General features: G+C 47.5%; 1 protein-coding gene across 3 annotated transcripts in view; it reads right to left on the bottom strand.

The window, feature by feature from the left end:
- LOC135907820 (calcium and integrin-binding protein 1-like) overlaps positions 1-23519 on the bottom strand; it is a 50574-nt gene extending 27055 nt beyond the window's left edge. The window contains exons 1-3 of one of the 3 annotated variants that reach the window (XM_065439579.2): positions 22990-23519; positions 697-781; positions 38-72 (exon numbers count right to left, since the gene is read on the bottom strand). In XM_065439579.2, the coding sequence (XP_065295651.1) occupies positions 38-72; positions 697-747 (86 nt within the window). In that variant the 5' untranslated portion in view covers positions 748-781; positions 22990-23519. Of the gene's footprint in view, positions 1-37; positions 73-696; positions 782-6766; positions 6913-10661; positions 10936-22989 lie in introns of those variants that run through there. The other 2 variants (XM_065439577.1, XM_065439578.1) reach the window with 2 other exon arrangements.
- Positions 23520-23720: the final 201 nt, after the last annotated feature.

The following is a 23720-nucleotide window of genomic DNA, read 5'->3' as shown; positions in this document are numbered from 1 at the left end:
GCCAAAATTTAATATAAATAAAATAATATAAACTTACTGTAGAATTTCCTTTTTCGTAAGGAACGTCAGCTCCTGTAAAGAAATTCAAGTGCTCAGTGGTAGAAAACTTGCGGAAGCTGTAGATTAGTTCATGTAAGTGATAACATGCATTCAGGGCGCGTGATATGAAGGTGATATGAAAGGAATGCTAGTTGTATCTGACACACAACAGATCATGTATTTTTTTACGATCACGTTTCGTCAAAAGCACGCTTGCTGCAAACGGCGCAAGACACCTCAATCAATCAATCAGTAGAATTTTTTTTCATCTTCAGAAGTATGGGTATAGAAACTAAAATGTACGAGTCGTGGCATGAATTACCGCACTAATGTAGACTATTGCATGAAGATCGACGTACTAGTGTCATATTTCATAGCAGTTCGTATAATTTTTCCAGCGTTTGTCTTTTTCTTCACTGGCCCGCGAACGCTGTCGCATCGCCATGGGATCGGCGACTCAATGTGACGGCTGATGAATGAGTCGGTACAAAAGAGGGTCCACAGTTTCGTATAGAAAAGTAGCACCTAACAGTACCTGCACTGGTACGGCAGCTATGTACAAAGAATTTCAAAAGAACGTGCAGACTGTAAACCCACACAGCTATACTGACAGCGTATTAATGCAATATAAACATAATATATGGCAGTCTAACGCACTCTGTAGTCCCGCAGCTCCTCAGCTGTCAGCTGGCTCTGGCTGGATCCCATGGCTTGCCTTGTGAGGGTGCAGGCGCCCGGTCACCTGACAGAGCGGAAAGACCATCGGGACAGGTCAAGGCGCAGCACGTGATCCTCCAGACTGCTCAGTGGGCAATGTAACTGAAAACTGAAGGGCTGATACCGATGTATTTTTCAAGCTGCAGCGATTGCAAGAGCACACATGTGTTTCCTGACACCGTACGCAGATAACGGCACAAGCTTCTCGCACGAACGTGTAAACGTGATCGACAAACACTTATACGGCTAGAAAACGTATCCGCTTTCTAAACGATACCTACCGCAGTTAGTTCCTTCGCATAAATCAAGCCCATATATCGCGGATAAGAAAAAGAAACAAATAAAGAAAAGCAGAAAGGAAAAAATTCTCTGTGCGAAAAGTACTTCTACCTTAGTCATGCCCGAACAGATCAGCTTTCAAAACTCTACAGGATTATATAATGGACAAAGACGCGATTCATTCTATGTCAACAGTAACATAATCGTTTTTAATTTTCTCAAATTTCTGTGGCCTGCTCAGGCTTATGTTGTTCTTGGACTAGTACATCGGTCACGGCGAAACTTCAGTATCATGTTAAAAATATAGTCTTGTACTTAATAAATGTGACCGGTGCGCAGCTGTGCGGCAGGATTACTGGGCCTATGTTTCCCGGATACGTGAAACGAATTGCTACGACACTTGAACAATGCACACCCTTAAAATCTGCATTCTTAAAACGGCGCAGTACACATGCAGACGCACAGAGTGAGCCAGTATTAAGGCGAAAGCGTTAAGTGGCCCAGACCCCCGATGGCCTTCAAGTAAGAACGCGCCCTCCGGTTCAATGGTAGCAAAAATATCACCATCAACAATGACTCATACCCCATTGTGCAAGCAAAAAAAAAAAAAATGCGTAATGCGAATGCGTGGGATCGTTCCCCACCTACGGCAAGTTGTTTTTTCACCCACTTTCATTTCCATCAATTTATCATTTTTTTTAAATTCTATTAGTAAGTACAACTAATTTCACGTGTGTTGTCCTTGTTGTCTTTGTCGGCTTCTTATAATATGACTAATCAAAATCGGGCCCCTCGGTTAGCCCCCTATCTTCTCGTTCATAAACCTATCTCGAAGGATATGCTTTTGCAAACTGCATACGCCATAAGGAAACATGTCATAGCCGCCACGTTTTCACGTTTTTTTTTCTATATGGAATGAAAATCCTGGATGCAACGTCGACATTCTGACCTGTGATTCGGAAGTTACTACGGCTTGATCTGCGTGCTCAGACGAAAAAGAAAAAAAAAACTTATTTTACCATGACAAACATGAGGCGATCACAATTTTGTCCGCGTGGAGACACTGCTTTCAGCATCAAACCGCAGTACTTAAGCAAATAATAGGGTTTCCCTGTTCATAGCATATCGGCCAGTAAAAATAACTGGCTTACAAGGCCACTGAAGAAACTGCCTTCGAATTTGAGGAGCGTATAACACAATTCGGCCTGCAGTTCAGGTGGATTAGTGGAGGTGTACATTATTTCGATGACAAATCGCCATATTCGGACACCCGACAAACGAACTTCCTTTACTTACTTTACTCACTTTATTTCACATTAAGAAACAGGGTGAAAATACCAATATTGAAGCCAGGAAGCTGTCATGCCACTTCTGCCGAGCAGAAATTCTAAGACTACCGCCACTTTCGAGATGACCATTCCCTTAAATCTGCTAAAATATATACACTACAATAGTCCAATTAACAATTAACAGAATTACCAATTACCATCGTCCAGAACTTCTAGAACATGGTCTTTCGGAAATTGCTTGATGGAATGGCTATTGGAAGCATACGTCAAAACCAATAATACAACACGCCTGGGCTAGTTGGTTCATTCTTTAATAAGTATCACCATCTGAACACCATCTTAGCATCCGCTAACCGAGAGTTCAGACATCTTAAGCGTAACCTCAGGCGCGCACCCTTACACTTTAAAACATGCTTGCTTATATCACGCTAATCCACCCAAAAATATAATGTGCTTCCGCCATATTGGTTCCCTATCAAGCATACGTCATCAACAACACTGAATCGCTGCAAAACCACGCTGTTCGCTTCATATATTCAGGTTACTCACGCTTCACCAGCCTCGCAGCATTAAAACAACAGTGTCGCGTTAGAACCATTATCACGTCGACGCCACTTCCCTCGCCGCCTAACCTTATTTCATAAACTGTATCGACGACTTCTTTTCGCCACCCACTGCAGTCTTCTCCCACCGTGATCACATAAACAAAGTAAAACGCATAACATGCCACTCATCTCTTTACGCAAGTTATCCCTCGCACACTAATAAAATGGAATAACTCACCATCACGCGCAGCTGCTGAAGTTACCTTTTTTCCAAACATTGTTGCAAGAGAACGCTTAGAGCTAGCAGGTTTATAAACATTTTTGTTATGTTATGTGCATATCAACATACTGTGTATCAAGCGTCTTCAGATTTTAAGAATTCTTGCACATACCCCTTGTACATCTCTATTTTGTGCTCTGTGTCTGTCTTGGTGTGTGCGTGTGCGTTTGCGCGCGCGTGTGTGTTACATTTGATGTTTGAGTTATATTTCATTTTTCTGCTGTAAACAATGTATTATTAGTTTTATTTCAAACGCTAGTGCTGCATTTTTCATGCATGAGCTAGGGCATCCTCCCCCCTCCCCCATGTAATACCCTCTCATTAGGACAGTCAGGGGTTTTGTAAACAAATAAAATAAATAAATGGGCAAGGCAGCGCGAAAACAAAGCACTAATAAAGTAGACTAACAACACAGCCTTGGAATAACTATTAAGCAGATATATGGCTTCACTGCTGACCCGCCACGGTAGACCAGTGGCTGTGGTGTTGGATTGCTGAGCTCGAGGTCAGGGGTTCGATCCCAACAGCAGCGGCCGCGCTTCGATGAGCGTCGAAATGCAGCAAACGCTTCGTGTACTTTAGATTTACGTGAACGTTAATAAAAAAATTACCGACGATTACGTTACTTCCTAATGCGAAATTTGAGCGCAGCAAATAAGCTGTTTCACCTTTTCGATAGATTGAGGCAAAGAAATCGAGCAACACATGTATGCGCTATCACAGAATTTTTTGTTTATTTTTCACACGTATTCCTTTAACAAAGACTCCACTAACAGTTCTTGACAGTCATGAAGGAAGCTTTGTGGTCGGAGAAATAGACTGATATATGTTCGACTTGGTACACCAATGCTTGATTCTCAAAGACGAGATCTATACAAGTGCCTCGCGAGGTTGTCACAGCCGTGGGACGCGTTACGAGCGAGAGGAACGGGATGTTCTCCCGCATAAGTGTTAGGAAATTGCTGTTTGTCTTTATGTCAACATTAAAGTCCCCCACTACTAACATCGGTTTGGATCGATGGACGGTTAATGCGAGTTGCAGGAAGTGCACGACGTCTTTCGTGAGTGCGGTAGCGGACTCACGAAAGCGGTATCAGTCGGTCGCTGCTAGCGCTGGGGGGATGAAAGGGGGGCGGAGCTGGTTACGAGGCCGACGACAACGCCGACGACGACGCGAAACCCAGGAACGGACGCCAAAGAGCCATTTGTGTAGCCAGCCCTCCTCCACAGTCTCTCCTCCTCCCTTCCATCATCCTCCCTCGCCCGGAGAGCCGACAGCGCGCATGCGCGGCGGCGGAGCAGGTTACGAGGCCGACGACAACGCCGACGACGACGCGAAACCCAGGAACGGACGCCAAAGAGCCATTTGTGTAGCCAGCCCTGAACCACAGACTCTCCTCCTCCCTTCCATCATCCTCCCTCGCCCGGAGAGCCGACAGCGCGCATGCGCGGCGGCGGAGCAGGTTACGAGGCCGACGACAACGCCGACGACAACGACGACGCGAAACCCAGGAAAGGACGCCAAAGAGCTGCGCTCTAAAACTGGCTGTGGCTTAGCTAAGGTTAAGCCCAGGATGCGAAGCATACTAGCCTTTATTTTAACGCGACAGCGTTAAGGAGCTCGTGTCACAGAAAAGCCGGTGTCGTCGGCTCAGGCGTGCGGTGCTTGCTCAGGCGCACATTTCGTTGTCGCGCCGAACGCTGCGTTGCTCGACGCTCACCGCGTCCGATGCGGGGGGCGACGCCGCGAGCGACGGCGCGAGTTGGAGCCCCGTTTCTCCTCTGTCGTGACGTCACGGTGTCACGTGGTATTGAAGGCGACACCGCCGCGCCTGAGGAGCTGGGTTGAGCTCTAGTAATATGCTTCGCATAAAACCAAGGTGGTTCGAAAGTAAGCTGGAGTACCGCACTACGGCGCGTCTTGTAATGAGATCGTGGTTCTGGAACGTAAAAAAAAAAACCGGAATTTCCTTTTGTTTACTTCACTAGTGCTCGGCTTCAATATTATAATGTTGAACACGCGTCCTAAAGTGTACAATTACAATTTGAGGAAGTCAATCGTTTCTAATTAGCTACCAGGCTATTGCGATTTAAAGTACGTGTGCTTCGCGGCTATTCCAGAAACCGATCTGAAAATGCAGAACAGCCGCGATCTTTTGCACAAACGTATTCGAAATACAATAAAACACCCGCATACCCACAATCGCGGACTACGTTCTCTGGCGATAAAGAAAAAGCTAAAGGGGCGGAGTTCCCGCACGTGTGTTACTGCGCCAAGTATTGACGTCAGGGACATACGCGTGGCGCCATCTGCTGGAATCTCTCCGTGATGTAGAAATCGGCATCACACGTGATAGCGCCTTCAAAGTGTTCGGCATCTCGAACGGTACAGCCACGGTTATTTCCGAGTGTTTACATGTTTTTAAGCGTGACATGTGTGTGGCGTCAGGGCTACAAAACAACCCGCACACATTCCAGTCTGGTGCGCATACGACAGCCGAGGTTTTTAGCCAACGATCAAGCGATCTGATGTTTTCATATTGGTTATTCGGTTCGCGTGATCTTTCATAGAGGTAGCCATACGCACTTTTGCCGCATTACCAGTACTGCCCACGGCGTCGAGAGTGCGGCCTGCCACTTTTGCCAGAATTATCGCGGGGCAATGATCTATCATCCCACGATGCGCGTAGCTGCGGGATGATAGATCCCGCAGCTGCTGTACTGTTGCGTGCGATACTTTCGCATTTGTCCAAACGCCGGAGAACAGCATAGAAAGCAAATTTATCGCTCAGTGGTGTATTTTATCCTACTTTACTGTTGCAGGTAAGATGTTAGTGCTTTCTGCGAGAATGTGCGACTTTAATAGCGCTCTTGCTCGCGCTTTGCCTCCGTAGATTGCTACAGAGAGAGAGAGAGAGAGGTCACAAGGCAAAGGCAAAGAGGTTAACCACGCTGAGCCCGGCTGGATACCTTGCACATTGGGATCGGGAGAAAGGGGACAGATGTATAAGGTGGAGGAGAGAAGTTCAGACTTTGCACCGACACACGCACAATTAAGCGTTCATCGTTCATCACCAGCGGTCATAGATGACGATGCATCTGAAGCATCGCAGCAGCACTTTAGCGGCTTTGCGCATCGCAGCCGCAAGAGGTCACGGTCCCAAGATCTCCTCTGTAAAAATTAAGGCCTACCCGCCGTGGTTGCTCAGTGGCTATGGTGTTAGGCTGCTGAGCACGAGGTCGCGGGATCGAATCCCGGCCACGGCGGCCGCATTTCGATGGGGACGAAATGCGAAAACACCCGTGTACTTAGATTTAGGTGCACGTTAAAGAACCCCAGGTGGTCTAAATTTCCGGAGTCCTCCACTACGGCGTGCCTCATAATCAGAAAGTGGTTTTGGCACGTAAAACCCCATAATTTATTTTAATTAAGGCCTGTCATCCACGTGCCCTAAAGCTGCCCGAAGGAGCAACTGCCACAGAAAGTTGCCAGCCAGTACAGCACAAAAGGTGACGCGTCATGCTCAAGCTTCGTTCGATCGTCGAACCACATACGGCGCACATGCGCCTGAGCAACCCACCGCGAAGATCGAAACGAATCTCGCCCGTCCGCTTACCGTGCAGCGTCACGTCTTTTCCTCGCAGTCGTCTCTTTCGAGCAGCTGCAGCTGCGACGAGCCCTCCTGTGCGTGCAGCATACGTGCGTCTGTGCAACGAGGCTGGTCAGCAGCGCAGCTGCGCGCTTTGTCTCGCCGTGCGCGGGCGGATGTCTCGAAGAAACGCGTTCGGAAAAAATCCAGGGCCAACAATGGACCGGCCTCCCGCCATTCGTCATCGGTGGGGACGCGACAGCGGATCGGGGCGAATCGAGCCCCGTGCAGTACGCGGGTTTCGCCAGATAGTCCCCGTGATGGGAACGTCGGTGAGATGACATGTACTACGCCTCTCGAGAAGCCTCCTGCGCGTTGCGCTGCAGTGTACGACAATTGCCGAAAGCGTACATATATAGGCAGCGCGAGCTAAGTGGTCGTTATTCCGTTGTAAGAGTTGGTTTATAAGTTCTAACACCTGCTTCTCTCTCTCTCTCTCTCTCTCTCTCTCTCTCTCTGTGTGTGTATTTATTTCTAACACCTGCTTCTCTCTCTGTCCCGCTCTCTTCGTGTATTTATAGCTCGGAAATGCATTTCATTACATCGTTTCATTGTTGAAGCATTCTTCATTGTTTCATTCGTACGTGCGCTAATATGACTTAATGCGCTAATAATGAACTTGAGTTGCGAGTTAGCTTTTATTGCCTTTTGCCGTCCTCCGTTGTGCATGTTGCAGTTTAAGAACGCACCATTCTATCGATCTGACAGACCACCTTCTCTTTCTCCTTCTTTGTAAGCTGTAAAATAAGTTAACTATTAAAAATTAAATTATGGGGTTTTACGTGCCAAAACCACTTTCTGATTATGAGGCACGCCGTAGTGGAGGACCCCGGAAATTTCGACCACCTGGGGTTCTTTAACGTGCACCCAAATCTAAGTATACGGGTGTTTTCGCATTTCGCCGCCATCGAAATGCGGCCGCCGTGGCCGGGACTCGATCCCGCAACCTCGTGCTCAGCAGCCCAACACCATAGCCACTCAGCAACCACGGCGGGTTGAAGTAACTATAAAGATACGGCGCGAAATTGAAAGCAAAATCGACATTTTCTGCCCAATCTTTCGGATTTGCCGAAAAAACACTGCATTGCTAAATACACGGTACAAGCAATTGTGGGAAATACGCCCCCGCCCCTCCCTTAAAAACAAAGTATTAAAAAGTTAAACTGCGAGTCATGCAGTGCGCACGTACGAGTGCTTTGATAAGTATGGGGCCTTGTCTCCCAGAAATAAATTAGGTAGCTGCAAATTACCGCGTATATTGACCAATACGTCGACACTCGATGGAGCAAGAATCAGCCACCTTTGTTTTCAGCTTTCCATGCCTAAAGTGAACACAGCAACATTACCTTTAGAAGATTTCAGTGTGGACGAACACATATTCATAATTAGGTTCCCGTCTCTCCAAGGCAAAGGTGCGAAGCAGACCCATGATGAAATGTCACAAACTTTAGGCGACAATGACCCTTAATTCCCATGCTACTGTTAAAGGTTGGGTTGCCAATTTTAAAGCTTGTCATTTCGGTGTCGAAAGTGAGAAACTCTGCGGAAGGTCTGTTTCTGTCCCTGTGCCTGCAAATGTGAAAAGCATAAATGACATCATCCCGCAGGACCACCGAGTGTCAGCCAGAACTATTGCTGCACATCTGGGAATACCTCGAGTGACGTTTGGTGCAATTATCTGCGACTAGTTAGAAAGGAGAAGATTGAGGCAACGTGAATTCCAAAGCCTTTTGACAACTGAACAAAAGAGAAAACGTGCGGAGACAGCGGTGACTGTTTTGGAACATCTTGCAAAAAGAAGAGTCAGATTTCGTGAACAAACTGCGTGACTGGTGATGAGACATGGATCCACTGTGACGATCCCGAGGCCAAGGAACAGTCTAATTAAAGCATGGGATCACAGCGCTTCCACCATGCCAGATAAGTTCTGTATGCAAAGCTCAGTGCAAAAGCAAATGGCAATAGCTTTTTTTCCTTTTCTTTTTTCTTGGATACGAAGGTAATTCTGCTAGTGGACTGCCTCCAACAGGGTCCAACCATCAATACAGAATATTGTTGTGCTTTATTGACGCAGTTGTGGCAAAATATGAAGAAGACTTCCAAGAAATGTACCTAAAGGTGTCAGCCTGTTGCATGTCAATGTCTCGTCACACAATGCAGGTGGAAGCATGGCCAAACTGACCTCCTTAGGCTTTCAAATGATGCCCCATCCACCCATTTCTAGCAACCTGTCTCCTGACTATCATCTTCCCATCACTTACGCCCACGATAAAAAAAAATAAGAAAAACTATAGGGGCAATGACGTGAGAGTGTTCTGGAGACAACTAATGCTCCAAATGAGGAGTTGCACCAGCAGACAGAATAACTCGATTTGGAGGGACTCAGAAAATGCAGGACAAATATCGCAAGTGCATTGGCTTTCCGGGAGATTTATAAACAACGTAAGTACAGCTTCCAAGCTTAATTTCTTCTGGATGACGCTCAATACTCATCGGCATCCCCTCGATTGTGGTAGGATACTCGACAACTGCTGCATGCAGGACGAAGGCCTCTCCCAGGGACCTTCACTTCCGCTCTCCTTGTGTCAGCTGACCCCATCCTCTGCCGAAAAATTGTCTAATTTCATCGCACCACGAGGTTACTTGCCGTCCTTGACTGCGGTTCGTCTCTCTTGGAACCCGTATTAAACGTAAATAAATTTCGGGAATAAGTTTGACAACAGGCGGGGTTCTTTAATGTGTGTTTTAATTTAAGTACACTTTTTTTGTTGTTCGTATAGGAGCTCCACCGTCGCTGCAGGTAATCGAACTTACGCCCTCGTGGTCAGCAGCCCAATGTGTGAGCCACTGAGGCCTACACCAATGGGTACGCCGCGCGTGTTCAACAACGGACGTGGAGACAAACGAAAAGCAAAATCAAAAAAAAAAATCTACCAGCAAAAGACAAATGAAAGGCGTACGCGAATGAAGGCACGACATTCTCAAGACGCACGCAAGCCGATCCACACGCTCGCTTAAAAGTCCCGGAATGCGGGAGACCAAGTTGCGCATGATTAAGTATTTAGTGTCTTTCCACAGAGCTATTGAAGGCGCACTGGCAAACATTTCTCAGGTTTAACGCGTACTATAATTAATACCCGAGCCGTATTCCCGCTCGATTACGTTCGGACATGTTAATTTCGGGGCCCATCGATTGCCTACACGCCTGCGGAAGCTGAGACGCCCAGAGGAACGACACACCTCCCACCGGCGCGGCGTTATTTTCACTTCGCTTTACACACCCGTATACGCACTTCACAAGTGCAGGAGCCACAGGACTGCCTGCCGTTCCAGATACATAATTTAGCGCTAGGCGCCACGAAAAGATGAAGTTAACCCGAACACGTCCTCCCAAGTAATTCATTTAGAACACGCCTTATAGGATCGAGACATGGTTCAATTAAAGCCATCTTACTTGCCCTGCAAGAAAACATATCCACACTCAAACGATAGAAATGGTTCAAGATGGAAACGCAGCGACCAACAGAGGGCAAAAAAAAAAAGTGAGGCTTCACATTGTAGCCAGCGCTTCGGCAAAGGCGGAATTCTGTCCCGTCTTCGGCAAAGTGCCCCGTCTTCGTCAGGGCAGCTTGACAAAAAGAAGTTGCCTTGCCGAAACGTCGGCTCCCGTGTCAAGCAATACTCGTTCACCCGCTATCGATCGCGTCAGCGTTTGATTGACTCTAAACAATTAGCCGCGCCAGTCACCAAACGTAGCCCAAACTTGCACGTTATACACCAAACTAACTAATGCACGCGTCAACGCGTTATCCACGCAAGCGCAGTCCAAGCGTGCAGAAGGCGGACCGAACGTGCAGCTCACCTGCTTCGAAGAGTTCGGCGTCCGAGGCGAAGCCGCACTGCTGGCCGCGCCCCCACCGCAGCGTCCGTCGCGACGTCTGCTCCCGCTTATCGCTTCCAGCTATCTCCTATCAGCCCGAGGCTGCTATCGGCGTCCCTGCTCTCACAAAAGAACCCCGCACACTGTATATATCGACGGTGTGCATTACGCGAGATGCGCGCAGGCGCATTACGCGACCGAGGGCATCGCTTATCGGCGCGATAACAGCAGAGGTCAATCGTTCTCGAAACATTATAACATGCCCTTGCACTACCGACAGGTTCGTCGGGGCGCCGATAGCGGGTTAGTTATAAACGGAAGGGTGCGGAGCCGGAAAGGACAAGCCCGCGCGCGTAGTAAGGTCAGTCGGAAAGGCGTTCGTTCCGGCTGCTGCGAAGGCTACACAGCCGGCAGCTGCAGGCTATATCTGCTCACCGTCTGTGTTGACACTTATCTAGAACGCACGAGCATGCAAACGTCTGCACGTAACCGCGCGTTGCGCAGAGAAAGCAATTCGAGGTCGGAACTGTTTAACGCGCGCATGGAGCCGTATAGGTATATATGCACACGGCAATGGCACAGCCGGCCGCCTATAGCGTCACTCAACCTTCATTTTCTTGTTCGCCAGCCAAGTACAGGATCTCGTTTCTCACGTTGGATGACGACTACGATTGTTATTAATAGTAATAATAATAAAAAAGAAGAAGAAACCGTATATACAATGCAGTGTTGAAATCTAAATGACGCAAACTTTATTTTCTTCCTTTGTTTTTTGTTGTTGCTTTTTTGTTCGCGAAGTAGCAGATATATATAGTGGATGACAGGCGCACACACGTCTTCGTCGCACGTGCTACACAGCTGCGTAGCTGTTAGCCCTCCATGACAAGACGAAGAAGGCTATGTATTTTGCTTTTCGAGGGTATAGAACGTTAAGAAGAGTATGTACACAAGTGGTACGAGATCAAAAGCTTTAAGGAGGGTCGCAAAAACAAACGAATAGAAGAAACTGCGAACCTGCTGATATGCCGATTCGATAACGTCGCGCGTTCGTTCGGTTCCGCGTTCACGCACTTTCACCCCCTGCCGAGGAGGGCAGGGTCGGCCTTGGCTGCGTGCGTGTATACACAGAGCAAACGAAGGTGGCGCTGACTTGGAACGCGGTCAAAGTTCCCGTACACCACCACTCCTCGAATGTGCGCGTCACCGTCGTAAGTTGGTGCCGACGCGAGATTGATGGCGTAGCAGGCCAGACGCGATCAACACGCCCCACGCCTTGCATTTGCTATTCCTTTCTTTTTTTCACGCTTAATTACGCAACCTACACGAGTACTCGGACACGGGCGCGCCCTCGTTCACATTGCCTCTCGACCTGCCAATCGCTTTTCGGTTAAACTTGCAAATCGGGAACATAAAAAAAAAAGAGTGACTAAAGGTATGGTGACGTTCGCCCTTACGCGCGGGCTGTTCACTAATGATCGTGGCGCAAGACTAAGGACCTCGGCTAACGCGTTTCACGGCCTCGCAGTTTCCGGTTATACGGTTACTCGTATTGGTGCTCGAAGCGGCGAATTACGCCCGTGACGATACAATGCAAGTGCGCAGCACACGGTAGAGTTGTACAATAATTATCCATCGCCCTGAGTGCCAATCTGCTAGACTCCCGGTTATAGCTCGCAGTAAGGCGACGCGCATTCATTTCCGTGCGACAGGCGTTCAGACGTGCGTTTGTTTTAAAGCAACAAATCAGTCATTGGGGACGTCTAACTATACCTGTACACATATTCTCTGCCTAAACAAATTCGTTGTACGAGTACACGAGAGTACTTCCTTATACAGGTAATTTCATTGTAGGTGTGTTTGCTATGAGGACGCCTGGCTGTATATATTACAGCGTCGGCTGTTACGAGAACCTCAGTCCTGTAAGGATTAACAACCTTGGGATCACGTGCCGGAGCTGTAAATGACGGACGATGTTTCAAAACGATCGCCGCAAAAGGACGAGAAGGCATACCATAGTGAAACTTAACGGTAAGCGAACAGACATTGTGTGCATACCTACCGGAGGGCCCTAAGATATCCGGGGTAAATTACTCACGCCCGCAAGAAGTTTCAATGCACCTCAATTGAGTTGGCGAGGTCCTTAAACGTTCACTGATTTTCATGTAACCCGCCGTGGTTGCTCAGTGGCTATGGTGTTGGGCTGCTGAGCACGAGGTCGCGGGATCGAATCCCGGCCACGGCGGCCGCATTTCGATGGGGGCGAAATACGAAAACACCCGTGTGCTTAGATTTAGGTGCACGTTAAAGAACCCCAGGTGGTCAAAATTTCCGGAATCCTCCACTACGGCATGCCTCATAATCAGAAAGTGGTTTTGGCACCTAAAACCCCAAATATTACTATTATTATTATTTTCATGTAGCTTCTGCAGGTTTGGGTTATCAGTTTGAAAAAGAGTACCCAGTGATCGCATTTAGAAATCAGTGCGCACCTTTAGCTGTCCGCTTTGCTACTGCGCAAGTAGGTAGGTTGCAAGCACGTAGGCAAATAGGTAGTGGTAGTAGGATAGGAGGGATAGAGATAAGAAGAAGGTAGGGAGGTTAACCAGAATCACGTCCGGTTGGCTACCCTACACCGGGGGAACGGGAAAGGGGGAAAACAAAGATAACAGGGAGAGAGCGGAGGGAAGGAAAGAAGGAAATTGCAGTGAGTTCGCTGACGTGTGTGGCGTGACAGAAATTGCAATTAGAGTCACAAATGGTCGCACAAGCCCGTCGTCCTTAAGAAGCACAAAAGTGCCTTCACCGCTTTTTGGGCCGACGGGCGATGGGGGCGGTGTTCCAGCAGCACCTGCACAGAAAGCGGCCGATTGTCCAGTTTTTGAAAAGCTTTCGCAAGTTCTTGTCTCTCAGGGGTGTATCGCGGACAGTGGCACAGCAGGTGGTCGATGTTTTCTTCCGTGCCACAGACCTCGCATGCTCCACTGTCAGTCACTCCAATCAATGTAGAGTATGCCTTTGTGAACGCAAGTAGGTAGTGCAGGTAGGTAAGTAGGCAAATAGGCAAGTAGGTAGGCAGACCTGTGTGACCTACAGGTACGTTTCATTCTGCTAGATTGTTCTCTTCTTTCTGTTTTTAAAAGTAGGTTGCTAAAACGTCGTCCTTATGCTTCGCGACATTTCAGAAGATTAAGGGGGCGAGAAATAAAGCGATTTTATTACATATATTATCTCGCACCGTTGCCGCATTTCCGATGTGCTTAGATAAAAGTTTAGCTAAAAGTTAAAAGTATCCGTTGTGTAATATGACGCTAGTGTCCTCTCTAGCACACCAACAAACTTTCTCGGCTTGATTGATTGCTTGCTTGCTTAAGTTTTCCTTGCTAGACCACGTGAAAAATGCATCGGCGAGGCTCTATACTGTGTATCGAATGGTCGCATGCAGACAAACATGAATAAATAGATTAGAAGAGAGCAGACCAAGAAGAAATATTCAATGGCACCTAAGCAATTCTTATGAGTTGCGAATGCGAAAGCATTAAAATGTCCAATTGAACGCCACTGAGTGATCCTGGGAGTTATGAATTCCTCGCGAGCAAGCGAGTGCGTTGAGACACTTGGCCAACGCCTCCTAGATAGCACAAGGCCGGTGCACTTCGATCTGTGACGTCATGCTACATTGCCCGACCACCATAGAATGTAATGGGGATGCTCCCGAGTAGACCGCGGAGATTTTGACGTCACCGCTTTCGTCACGCCTGGCTTGGCAAGCGTTTCCTTTCGCCCGCTCTGCTCCGTCGAGGCGTGCACGTGACGTGGCGTTGCAGCCAATGGGAATTTAGGTGCCGTTTCGCTGCTACAGACGCCGTCTTTTTCTTTAAGTGGGTCATGTGATGCTTTCGCATCAATAAGAACGTAAGCGTGGGGTGGGCAGGTGGAATCCTATGGACTTTACGTAGGCTCCCATGGAATAAAGACCGGGTTCCTGCGACGCAGCCCCAACAAAAGCAAACGATTCGTTGCGCTGTGTATACACAAGAATTGTTATGTCGCTTAGTGACTGTCTGTAACCATGCGCACTTCCGCATCTGCACGCAACCAGCGTGAGCCTTCAACCCTGTTCATTCTTTAGGGGTTTGCGAATACCGAAATTCGAGACAGAATCGAATAGTGCCAGAAACGAATCGAATTTAAATTAAATTATGGGGTTTTTACGTGCCAAAACCACTTTCTGATCATGAGGCACGCCGTAGTGGAGGACTCCGGAAATTTCTACCACCTGGGGTTCTTTAACGTACACCGAAATCTAAGTAAACGGGTGTTTTCGCATTTCGCCACCATCGAAATGCGGCCGCCGTGGCCAGGATTCGATCCCGCGCCCTCGTGCTCAGCAGCCCAACACCATAGCCACTGAGCAACCACGGCGGGTGAATCGAATCGAATGTTGAATACTCATCGGATAGTTTTAAAATAATGAGCAACCACTTTCACCACAGAGGTAAAAGAATCTTCATATTGTAGAATATTCACAACCCTAGCAAGTTGATATCATTATAGTGAACGTTATGAAGTGTCAGTCATTAAAAGCGCAAATAAAGCACTAGACACCAATAAGAACTTTATTCGCAAACTAAGCACTCGTTGGTGAATGCTAGTGATAGTAATTTAGCCGCGAAAGTCTGGCTCCCTTAGGGACAGAGCGTCTTCCATGACGTCGTGTTTTGTGTGTACCGTGGAAGCCGGGATGCAATAGCAACGCACTTTTGCTACAGTTTAGGCTTAAGTGTGCACAGTCAGCTATTTCAAATATTGTAAAGAAAGGAATATTCGGAAAATATACGTGTTTACAACCAGTGACTATTCGATTTGGTCTTCGAATCAAATTCGTTATTTGAACGTTTAGAATATCGGCAGACCCCTACGTTTCTTTTAATACCTTTCTCACCGCGTATAAGGTAGCAAACCGGACGATTGTCTGGTCGATCGGCTGTAATTTTATCTCTGTGGATTTCAAAAATCACTGAGTTACGTTTGTCCCGCGTACACAAAAAAAAAACCCTACCTAAACTTTCTGTGAATTTCCTAATCCCATCACAAATCGTCTGCAGTTCTCGAATGCGCTTCCGATCCCCCGAGCACCCGTTCTTTATTTTTTATTTTTATACTCATAGTATTACAGGCCACCGGTTATATGTTCTATGCACTGCACGAGCAGCCCGTCTTCACTTCTTGCACTTATACAGTAGTCGTCAGAACTAAAGACCATTCAGCGACGTAGGTGGCTTTCAAGTCAGTTCTTTCTACTGACCGGTACGTTACGATCGTTACTCCCCTTACTTATTCTTTTATCCAAATATCCCGGTTAAATGCTGAAGGCAGCATTCATTTCAATGTATGTTGAGAATGTAACTGGTTTCCCATGATCTCTGTCCTTAACCGGTTGGCCAATTCATTCGAAGTTCCGAATACGAATCGAATATTCGTGTTCGTATCCAAAAGAAAGTGTTCTGTTTCTTCGGATATTCGAAACTAACGAGATATTTCACAACAACCGACTTCTCATATGTGGCAACTTTGTTTCTGTATACTGAACAAAGTATCGCAAATTATCAGAAGTGAAACAAAGAAAAAAGTGCCGGAATAAAAGGGGCAATGCAAACTATGCTTTCCCTTTTCTGGCGAAAGTCTACATGTTGTGTTATTTTTGCTCGCACGCTATCATTTGGTGGAGAAAAAAACTGGTTCACTTCGCGAACCAGTTTTACCTTGTACGCTAGAACCATGGTGTTTTCCTTGTAACAGGTGTCTTTGTATTTTACAAATCTACGGACCACAACTCGTTCAGGAGCTACCTGCAACCTCCCCCCCCCCCCCCCCCCCACACACACACACACAATTTCTTATCTTTTTTTTGGTCACCATTTATTTAGAGTTTTTGGAAAGCTTGTTTGCAACAAGGCTTATAATTTCAAGAAGCTATTCCTACAGTTTTGTTTTTGTTAGTTCTTTTAATGGCTACCAGTGACCTTAAGTTTAAAACTGATTCTTTGTACCTGATAGTTATCTGTCTGTTTTGCACTACTCAGTACAGTAGTGATCCATAATTATACCTAAATCAGTATTCATGTTGTAAATGCATGCGTCTGTACTTGAATGTTCGATTCGATATTCGATACTTAGTATTTGTATTCGATACATATGCGGAAAATGTTGTGTTCGCCCACCTCTACTCCTTTTCAAAGTTCCGCCTTTTACTTGCCATTCCATCGCTATTTGCCCATAGTTCATAATAGCAGCTCGTACGTCGAAAACTTCGCCGATATATCTTTCGTTCCCGGGGACCAATGATGACTGCGGCCCGCCGCTTTCTCAACGACAATTGGCGTGTCGCGCTGATGACGTCGAATCGCGGGGGCGTTGCCTGGTTCGCCTTGTTAGCGAATACCATAATGGCTGAGTTCCCTCCATAACGGCGCATCATCCGTGTGGTGCCGGCTGTCCGCATTTCTTTTGTGTCCCACGGAGCTGGACGTAGCTAATGACGCCTGATTAGTGACCTATTTTCGTTCTGGTTCCTACAATAGCGGCCCGTTGGCACACAGCGGAGGAAATAGGGCTCTTGAGGAACAGAATAGTCGTAAGAATGACGCGATCTTAACAATCACTTCGCGACATAGCCGGCAGTCTACTCGTAATTGGGAAGCGACAATTGTGGTGTAAGAAAGGGCAGAAATCTAGGGTTATATGGTGCTACGGGAACGTGAACAAATGAATGAATGAATGAATGAATGAATGAATGAATGAATGAATGAATGAATGAATGAATGAATGAATGAATGAAGACAGGTCTTACGGGAATCGAAGCGCGCTGCGAAGGGAGCTGTCGAGAATAGTTAGGGCGAAAGCTTGTTGAGCAAAGTGGTTTGACAAAAAGTAACCTCGTTCGGCGGCCAAAGTTCCTCCAACGAAAGATGAGATACTTCACACTCTTAAAAGCGAAATAGAAGGTTTGTTCTATAAATAAAGTCAGCTGACGAAGGTATAGGAGGAGCCTGTGTGCGCCGCTGTGCAACGTCAGCTGTATATTGACGATAGTACCACCCTTATTAACGACGAGACATAATATACACAAATCAGGCCTAACAATGACACAGTACGCTTGACTGGCAGAGCCTGGCATTCAGCGGGAAAAAAACTCGAAGTGTTATTTGAAAAATACTAGGCCGAAAGTTTAGTAAAACAAAGAGTGTAGGGAGACAGTCAGTGACGTAGCAACAGGGGCGGCCGGGGTACCGTGGGCCCCGGATGCAAGGGGCCAGTGGGGGAGGGGGGGGGGGTCATACACGTCTGAGGACACCCCTCTTTCCTCCGGCTACACCCGTAGGGGGGGGGGGGGGGGTTGACAGAAGACCTATGGGCCCGGGTGCCAGACGACCTAGCTACGCCACTGGAGACAGTACAAAAGTGTGGCGAAGTTAACAAGAAAAAAAAGTTACCCAGTTATTGAAAACTTACACTGACGTTTCACTTCGTGAACGTGGGGTACGCGCAAGCGTATGGACGCCGCGAACGTCCACAGCTAAAGCCCCACGGCGTCGAAGCCGAAACCTTAAGGGCGCAAAGGCGGTCGCAACATTGATCGAGACGTATACGACGCCTGATGCGCCACAGGGAAAGCGCATGTTGCGACACATGCAAATAAGAGACGTCGCGAAAATGCACAAAGAGAGAGAGATTGTGAAGAGGAAGAGGCGCCGAAGGACAAACAGAAAGGGCGCGAACGCGGCGATTCCCTTCTCCCCTTCCTCCTCCGGCGCTTGTTACCCTCTCGGCGACAAACATAATATCGCCGATTTCTAAACTATGGGGCTTTACGTGCCAAAACCACTTTCCGGTTATGAGGCACGCCGTAGTGGGGGACCCCGGAAATTTAGACCACCCGGGGTTCTTTAACGTGCACCTAAATCTAAGCACACGGGTGTTTTCGCATTTCGTCCCCATCGAAATGCGGCCGCCGTGGCCGGGATTCGATCCCGCGACCTCGTGCTCAGCAGCCCAACACCATAGCCGCTGAACAACCACGGCGGGTAATATCGCCGATTTCACAGACGGGGCATGCAGGCTTGCGCGTAATTATGCCGATCCTACGCACTGTGGGAATCGATGTGAGCTAAGCTTTCTGTGCCGTTTTCGCTCATTGACGATTTTTTTGGCGGCGACGTTGGCGGCCAACGAAAGTCGTGACGTAATGTTAAACGTCACCTCGCGTCACCACCGTGCCTTGTGAGCACCATTCGTGTTTGTCTACGTAGTACACAGAACACACAGCGAGGCGTGTTTGCTCGAAGCGTTGTTGCGCGCGATATTCTTCGTAGCCTGCGAGAAAGTTGGCACTGTGATTCCTTTCACGTGAGCGCATCGCATCGTGGCTGTAGTGTCCATTTGCTGGACAGCCGCTTGCGTGTTGTCGTCAGTTGACGCTGCGCTGCTTCAGTGCAGCTTTGCTGCAGCACGCCCTGCGTCAGTTGTCCGCGTGTACAAACTTGCATGGTGTTTATTTTTTTTTCAGAAACATAGCAGAAATGTGCTGTATCATACCTTGGACATACAATTTTTTTTTATTTGTCCCCAACTGTTGCCCCGTCCAGTAGGAGCATTTCCTTTCTTAGAAAGTTTACCTCAAATCACATATTACTTGTGCGAATCAGTGCTTCCAGTACAGGCAACGCACTATATTTTTGGTCGCGAGCGCCGCTGATGCGCTGCGGCCGCTGGCTGCACAAACACGTGTTCACTCCGCTCGTTTGGGGATAAAATAGTTTCAGATCTCCGACGCCTTGCCCGCGATATAAATACGTCATACTCTGCGACATAACAGCCTGAGACTCAATTTTACATCGAACTGCATGGCCGCGCACCTAAACCACTAGCCTTCTTTGGAGTTGCACTTCTTTTTATTTGTTGGTCGTGTATCTGCGCAAGGAAAGAAGACACTCTAGCCTTTACAGCGTTGCCATGCTATGTATGAAATGGGAGTATAGATAGACACAAAGTGGGTGAAGTAGGGTAACAATGCTAATCGCATTAAAACATGGTTCCTTACCCGGACTGCAAACTTGGCAATTCGAGGCGCACTAGAAAAATAATCGGGGACAATGTATAGTAACGATTCATTCCACTCTATTTTATTTATTTCTTGTGCATCCCTAACGGCCGGCCAGTCCCGGTGGTAAAGAGGGCGGAGCGCCTTCCGGACCAATGAAAAAACCGCGAAAAGGAATGGCATTGAAATAGAATTATCCCGCTATACCGGCATAGAAATCGGCGATAATGTGTGCTTACTACTAGCAGCATGTGGGTCACGGAAAAAAATAAAGAAAAAGATGGTTGTTTGGTTTTATTTGTAAGAACACTCGAGCTGGTAGAATGTAGTGTTGTATACCGTGTTTTCTATATGCGTTCGTGGTTTGGGTACACTATTGGGGTTTTTCAGCTTTCATTGAAAGAGCGGGTCTGTAGGTGTGTTGGGTGGGGGAGGGGGGCTATTGTCGCCGGAGTCCTGTAACATATCTCGATTAACACCAACCAGAGAGTTATGTGCCATACCAGAAGCAACGAGGTTCATCTCCGAAAGGGGACACGCCCGAGAAATTGGTGCTTTGCACGGACTCGAAGTAGGCCATATGTAGTGCTTCCGAGGCAACAACACGGCAAAACATCATGGCGTGAAATTAATGTTCAAATTTCGCGTACCTGATGTTGCATTTCAGTGTGGTTTTCCAGTGACATTAGGTAAATTATCGGGGAACGACCGGGTAGAGGAAAAGGCAAAGCGGGTCAATTATTCTTTCTTATCTTCGCCGTGACATCAGAAACGTCATGAGGAAATTCTCCCTGGAATGGTCTATGACAACACAATTCGACGGTGAAGTGAAGAGAGTTATTCTTAATGCAGTGTACCCTATACTCCCCCACCACCAGTGTAGGGTCTATGACAACACAATTCGACGGTGAAGTGAAGAGAGTTATTCTTTATGCAGTGTATACCCTATACTCCCCCACCACTAGTGTAGGGTAGCAAACCGGGTGCTCGTCTGGCTGATCTCCCTGTCTTTCCTGTCCTTTCTTCCTCTCTCTCTCTCTCGCTCTCTCTCTCCTCCTCCCTAAACTATAATTTAGACTTTCCGGTAACTTAACGAGAGACGCAGAAACATTCCTTCGTCGGTTGCGGCAAGGTGTGGCCTTCACCAACAACTTCCTACATGAAAATAGGGTGCGAAATCAGCATCATGTGCTTGCGCTGAACCAGGCCCCCCGAGGACATGCCAGACGTGCTGTTATCAATTATCCGCTTTATTCCCAGAAGAAGAGGGAACTGTGTGTCAAATTTAACACAACAGAGAGTTTTGCGATTTCTCTATAGGCGCTATACTTTGACCATGGCCTTCTCCGGGGCATTGTACCATATATAAGCGAAATGTAATAGCAGGAAGTATATGCTTCCAATCATTCCATCTGATCCCCCGGCTAAATCTATCTATTGTTGCGAAGTGTTGTAGACACGAAATATTATTTGCATTGTCATTTAACGTATTGTCATCGATTGTTTTCTTGGGAACTCTTCGTAAGATCAACATCCGGTTAGAGATTAAGGATTAGGATCAAGTTCATTAATTCATCGATCTCTCTTTCTTAAGGCTGCGGAATCAAAATTTCTTCGTAACCTAAGAACAATCCGTAAACTTCCGTAAATCGAATCGCAACTACAAAGGCACAAGAGAGCGAAGTAAGACGAAACATAGACCCAGCTATAGCTAAGCATATACTGGATTTTTACATTATTTTTTCTTTCTTTTCTTTTTTGTGAGTTGTCAGAGTTGCTGTTGGTCAGTGCACGGAATGGAACTCTGACCACACATGCAATTTGGTGAGGCTTCAGTTCTGGCTTTAAACGGCTTCGCTATTATGCAAATTGATAATTTCCTGCCAAATTGAGTCGCTTACTTAATAACAAATTGACATTCGACCCGGCAGTGTATGCAAGTCCTCTAGTAACGAGATAATAATAATATTTGGGGTTTTACGTGCCAAAACCACTTTCTGATTATGAGGCACGCCGTAGTGGAGGACTCCGGAAATTTTGACCACCTGGGGTTCTTTAACGTGCACCTAAATCTAAGCACACGGGTGTTTTCGCATTTCGCCCCCATCGAAATGCGGCCGCCGTGGCCGGGATTCGATCCCGCGACCTCGTCTCAGCAGCCCAACACCATAACCACTGAGCAACCACAGCGGGTCTAGTAACGAGATCACTCGCCAACATCACCAAAATGCACTAACCCCCTATTTTGCCCGAACCAACCTATTTAACTACTCTTACTTTCCACGCACCATCAATGACTGGAATGACTTGCCTTTACGAAACTTGTATCACGATTGTTTACTTCTTGTATCAGCATTATTGCCATATTGTTGCAGCATTTTGTTGTATTTACATTGTTTTACTTCTTGTGACCTAATATTGTATTTCCACCCTGCATGGACTTCGTGTCCGCAGTATGTATTAAATAAATAAAATGAATTAAATAATACAAATATCGCGTTATATAACTAACGATTCGCGAACAGTATGCATGTGCATCAAAATTTATTACTTTCACGCGTTTAGAAACATATATACATGCGTTCTTGAGAGCCTATAAAGATAAACCATACGCTTGCGATCATTTTCTTCTTCCATAACGCGATGTTTAATGAAGACGTCGTCCTTCCTACAGATGACGTCACAATCAGGGCATGCACGCCGCCTCCTATATATGAAGGATTGCAGAGTAGCAAGAAATTACAGACGCTTAGCACGAATAGCTTGTACGCACGCCCTCTCGAACAAAAATTGTAAGCAGTAAGAGAAACAGACTACAATAGCTCGGGGTCGCATACCTATATATAGGTTTGCTTAGAGAGATGTGTATCTGACTAATACTTCTTGGTGCTAAGCAATCTATTTGTACTACGATAACCGAGTGCGGACATCAGCACAAGTCACACGAGAATATACATGACAGGACAAACGCTCATCCTCTCCACTGCTTTCTTGCGAGATTGTGTGACATTGTACACACAACGTGCCCGCGTCGATGTCACACGTGTCCGTACACGACACGCATCCTTGTGTGACACGGACAAAACGAGCGCTCGTCCGGTCCACGCTTTTCTCGCGCGGTTTGCGCTTATGCACAGAGTAAAAACATGCCGAAGTACAAGCACTATCGAACAATGGAAACGAAACGTCGTCGGCATCGTTATCGCTCACCGTGCATCCGTGTGCCGACCACTGCCGGCGTCGAGACCACGATTATGCCGCACCCGGCGTTCTGTCTCTCCACTACCTGGCCGTACACCAGCGCCAGCACCCGTCGTAACGCAGTCTAAAACGCAGTCAACTACACAGAGGCATTCGAGTCGGACGCCAGTCTGGCCGCTACGGCGTCGTCGGCCGAGAGCTCGCCGTTCTCGTATCCAAGACCCGTCGCCTACGTTCGTCGTCGCTTCGGCGGGCCCTCGGGAAACGTCGTCCCTGGTCGCACCAGATACCGTGCACGGACGACGAAAAACGCCGTCTGTCTTTTTTGCAGACGCCGTGGCATGGATTTGGGCGCTGGCCAATATACGTAGACTCAATCGCGCGGGACAATGCCGGCGCGCGACGGGCTCGATCTTGACATCGAGGAGGCTTCGGGTGTGATGTGCACTCGCTTGGCGCGTAACTAGAGGGGGAGAAAAAAACGCGACGCACACGCGTGCGTTGTTAATAGAGCCAGGCAGAGAGCGCCGGCGCAAGTTTTCGACGTCGAGGCCCCGACGCCGACGCCAGCACGTGCCTTTCTTCCGCTACCTCGCACGTCACGTACGCGTGGTTGCGTTCTTGCTTCTTTTTTCTGTTTCTTTTTTCTTCCGGCCGCGTGGCGGATAGCGAGTATCCTTGGAACGCGGCGGAGCAGCTCTCCACGCTCGTCGTACGCTCGGTGAAGGAAGTGCGCTGCA

This window comes from Dermacentor albipictus, chromosome 6 (assembly GCF_038994185.2).
Source record: "Dermacentor albipictus isolate Rhodes 1998 colony chromosome 6, USDA_Dalb.pri_finalv2, whole genome shotgun sequence".
Classification (NCBI taxonomy): domain Eukaryota; kingdom Metazoa; phylum Arthropoda; class Arachnida; order Ixodida; family Ixodidae; genus Dermacentor; species Dermacentor albipictus.
This window is presented reverse-complemented; position numbering and strand designations above follow the sequence as displayed.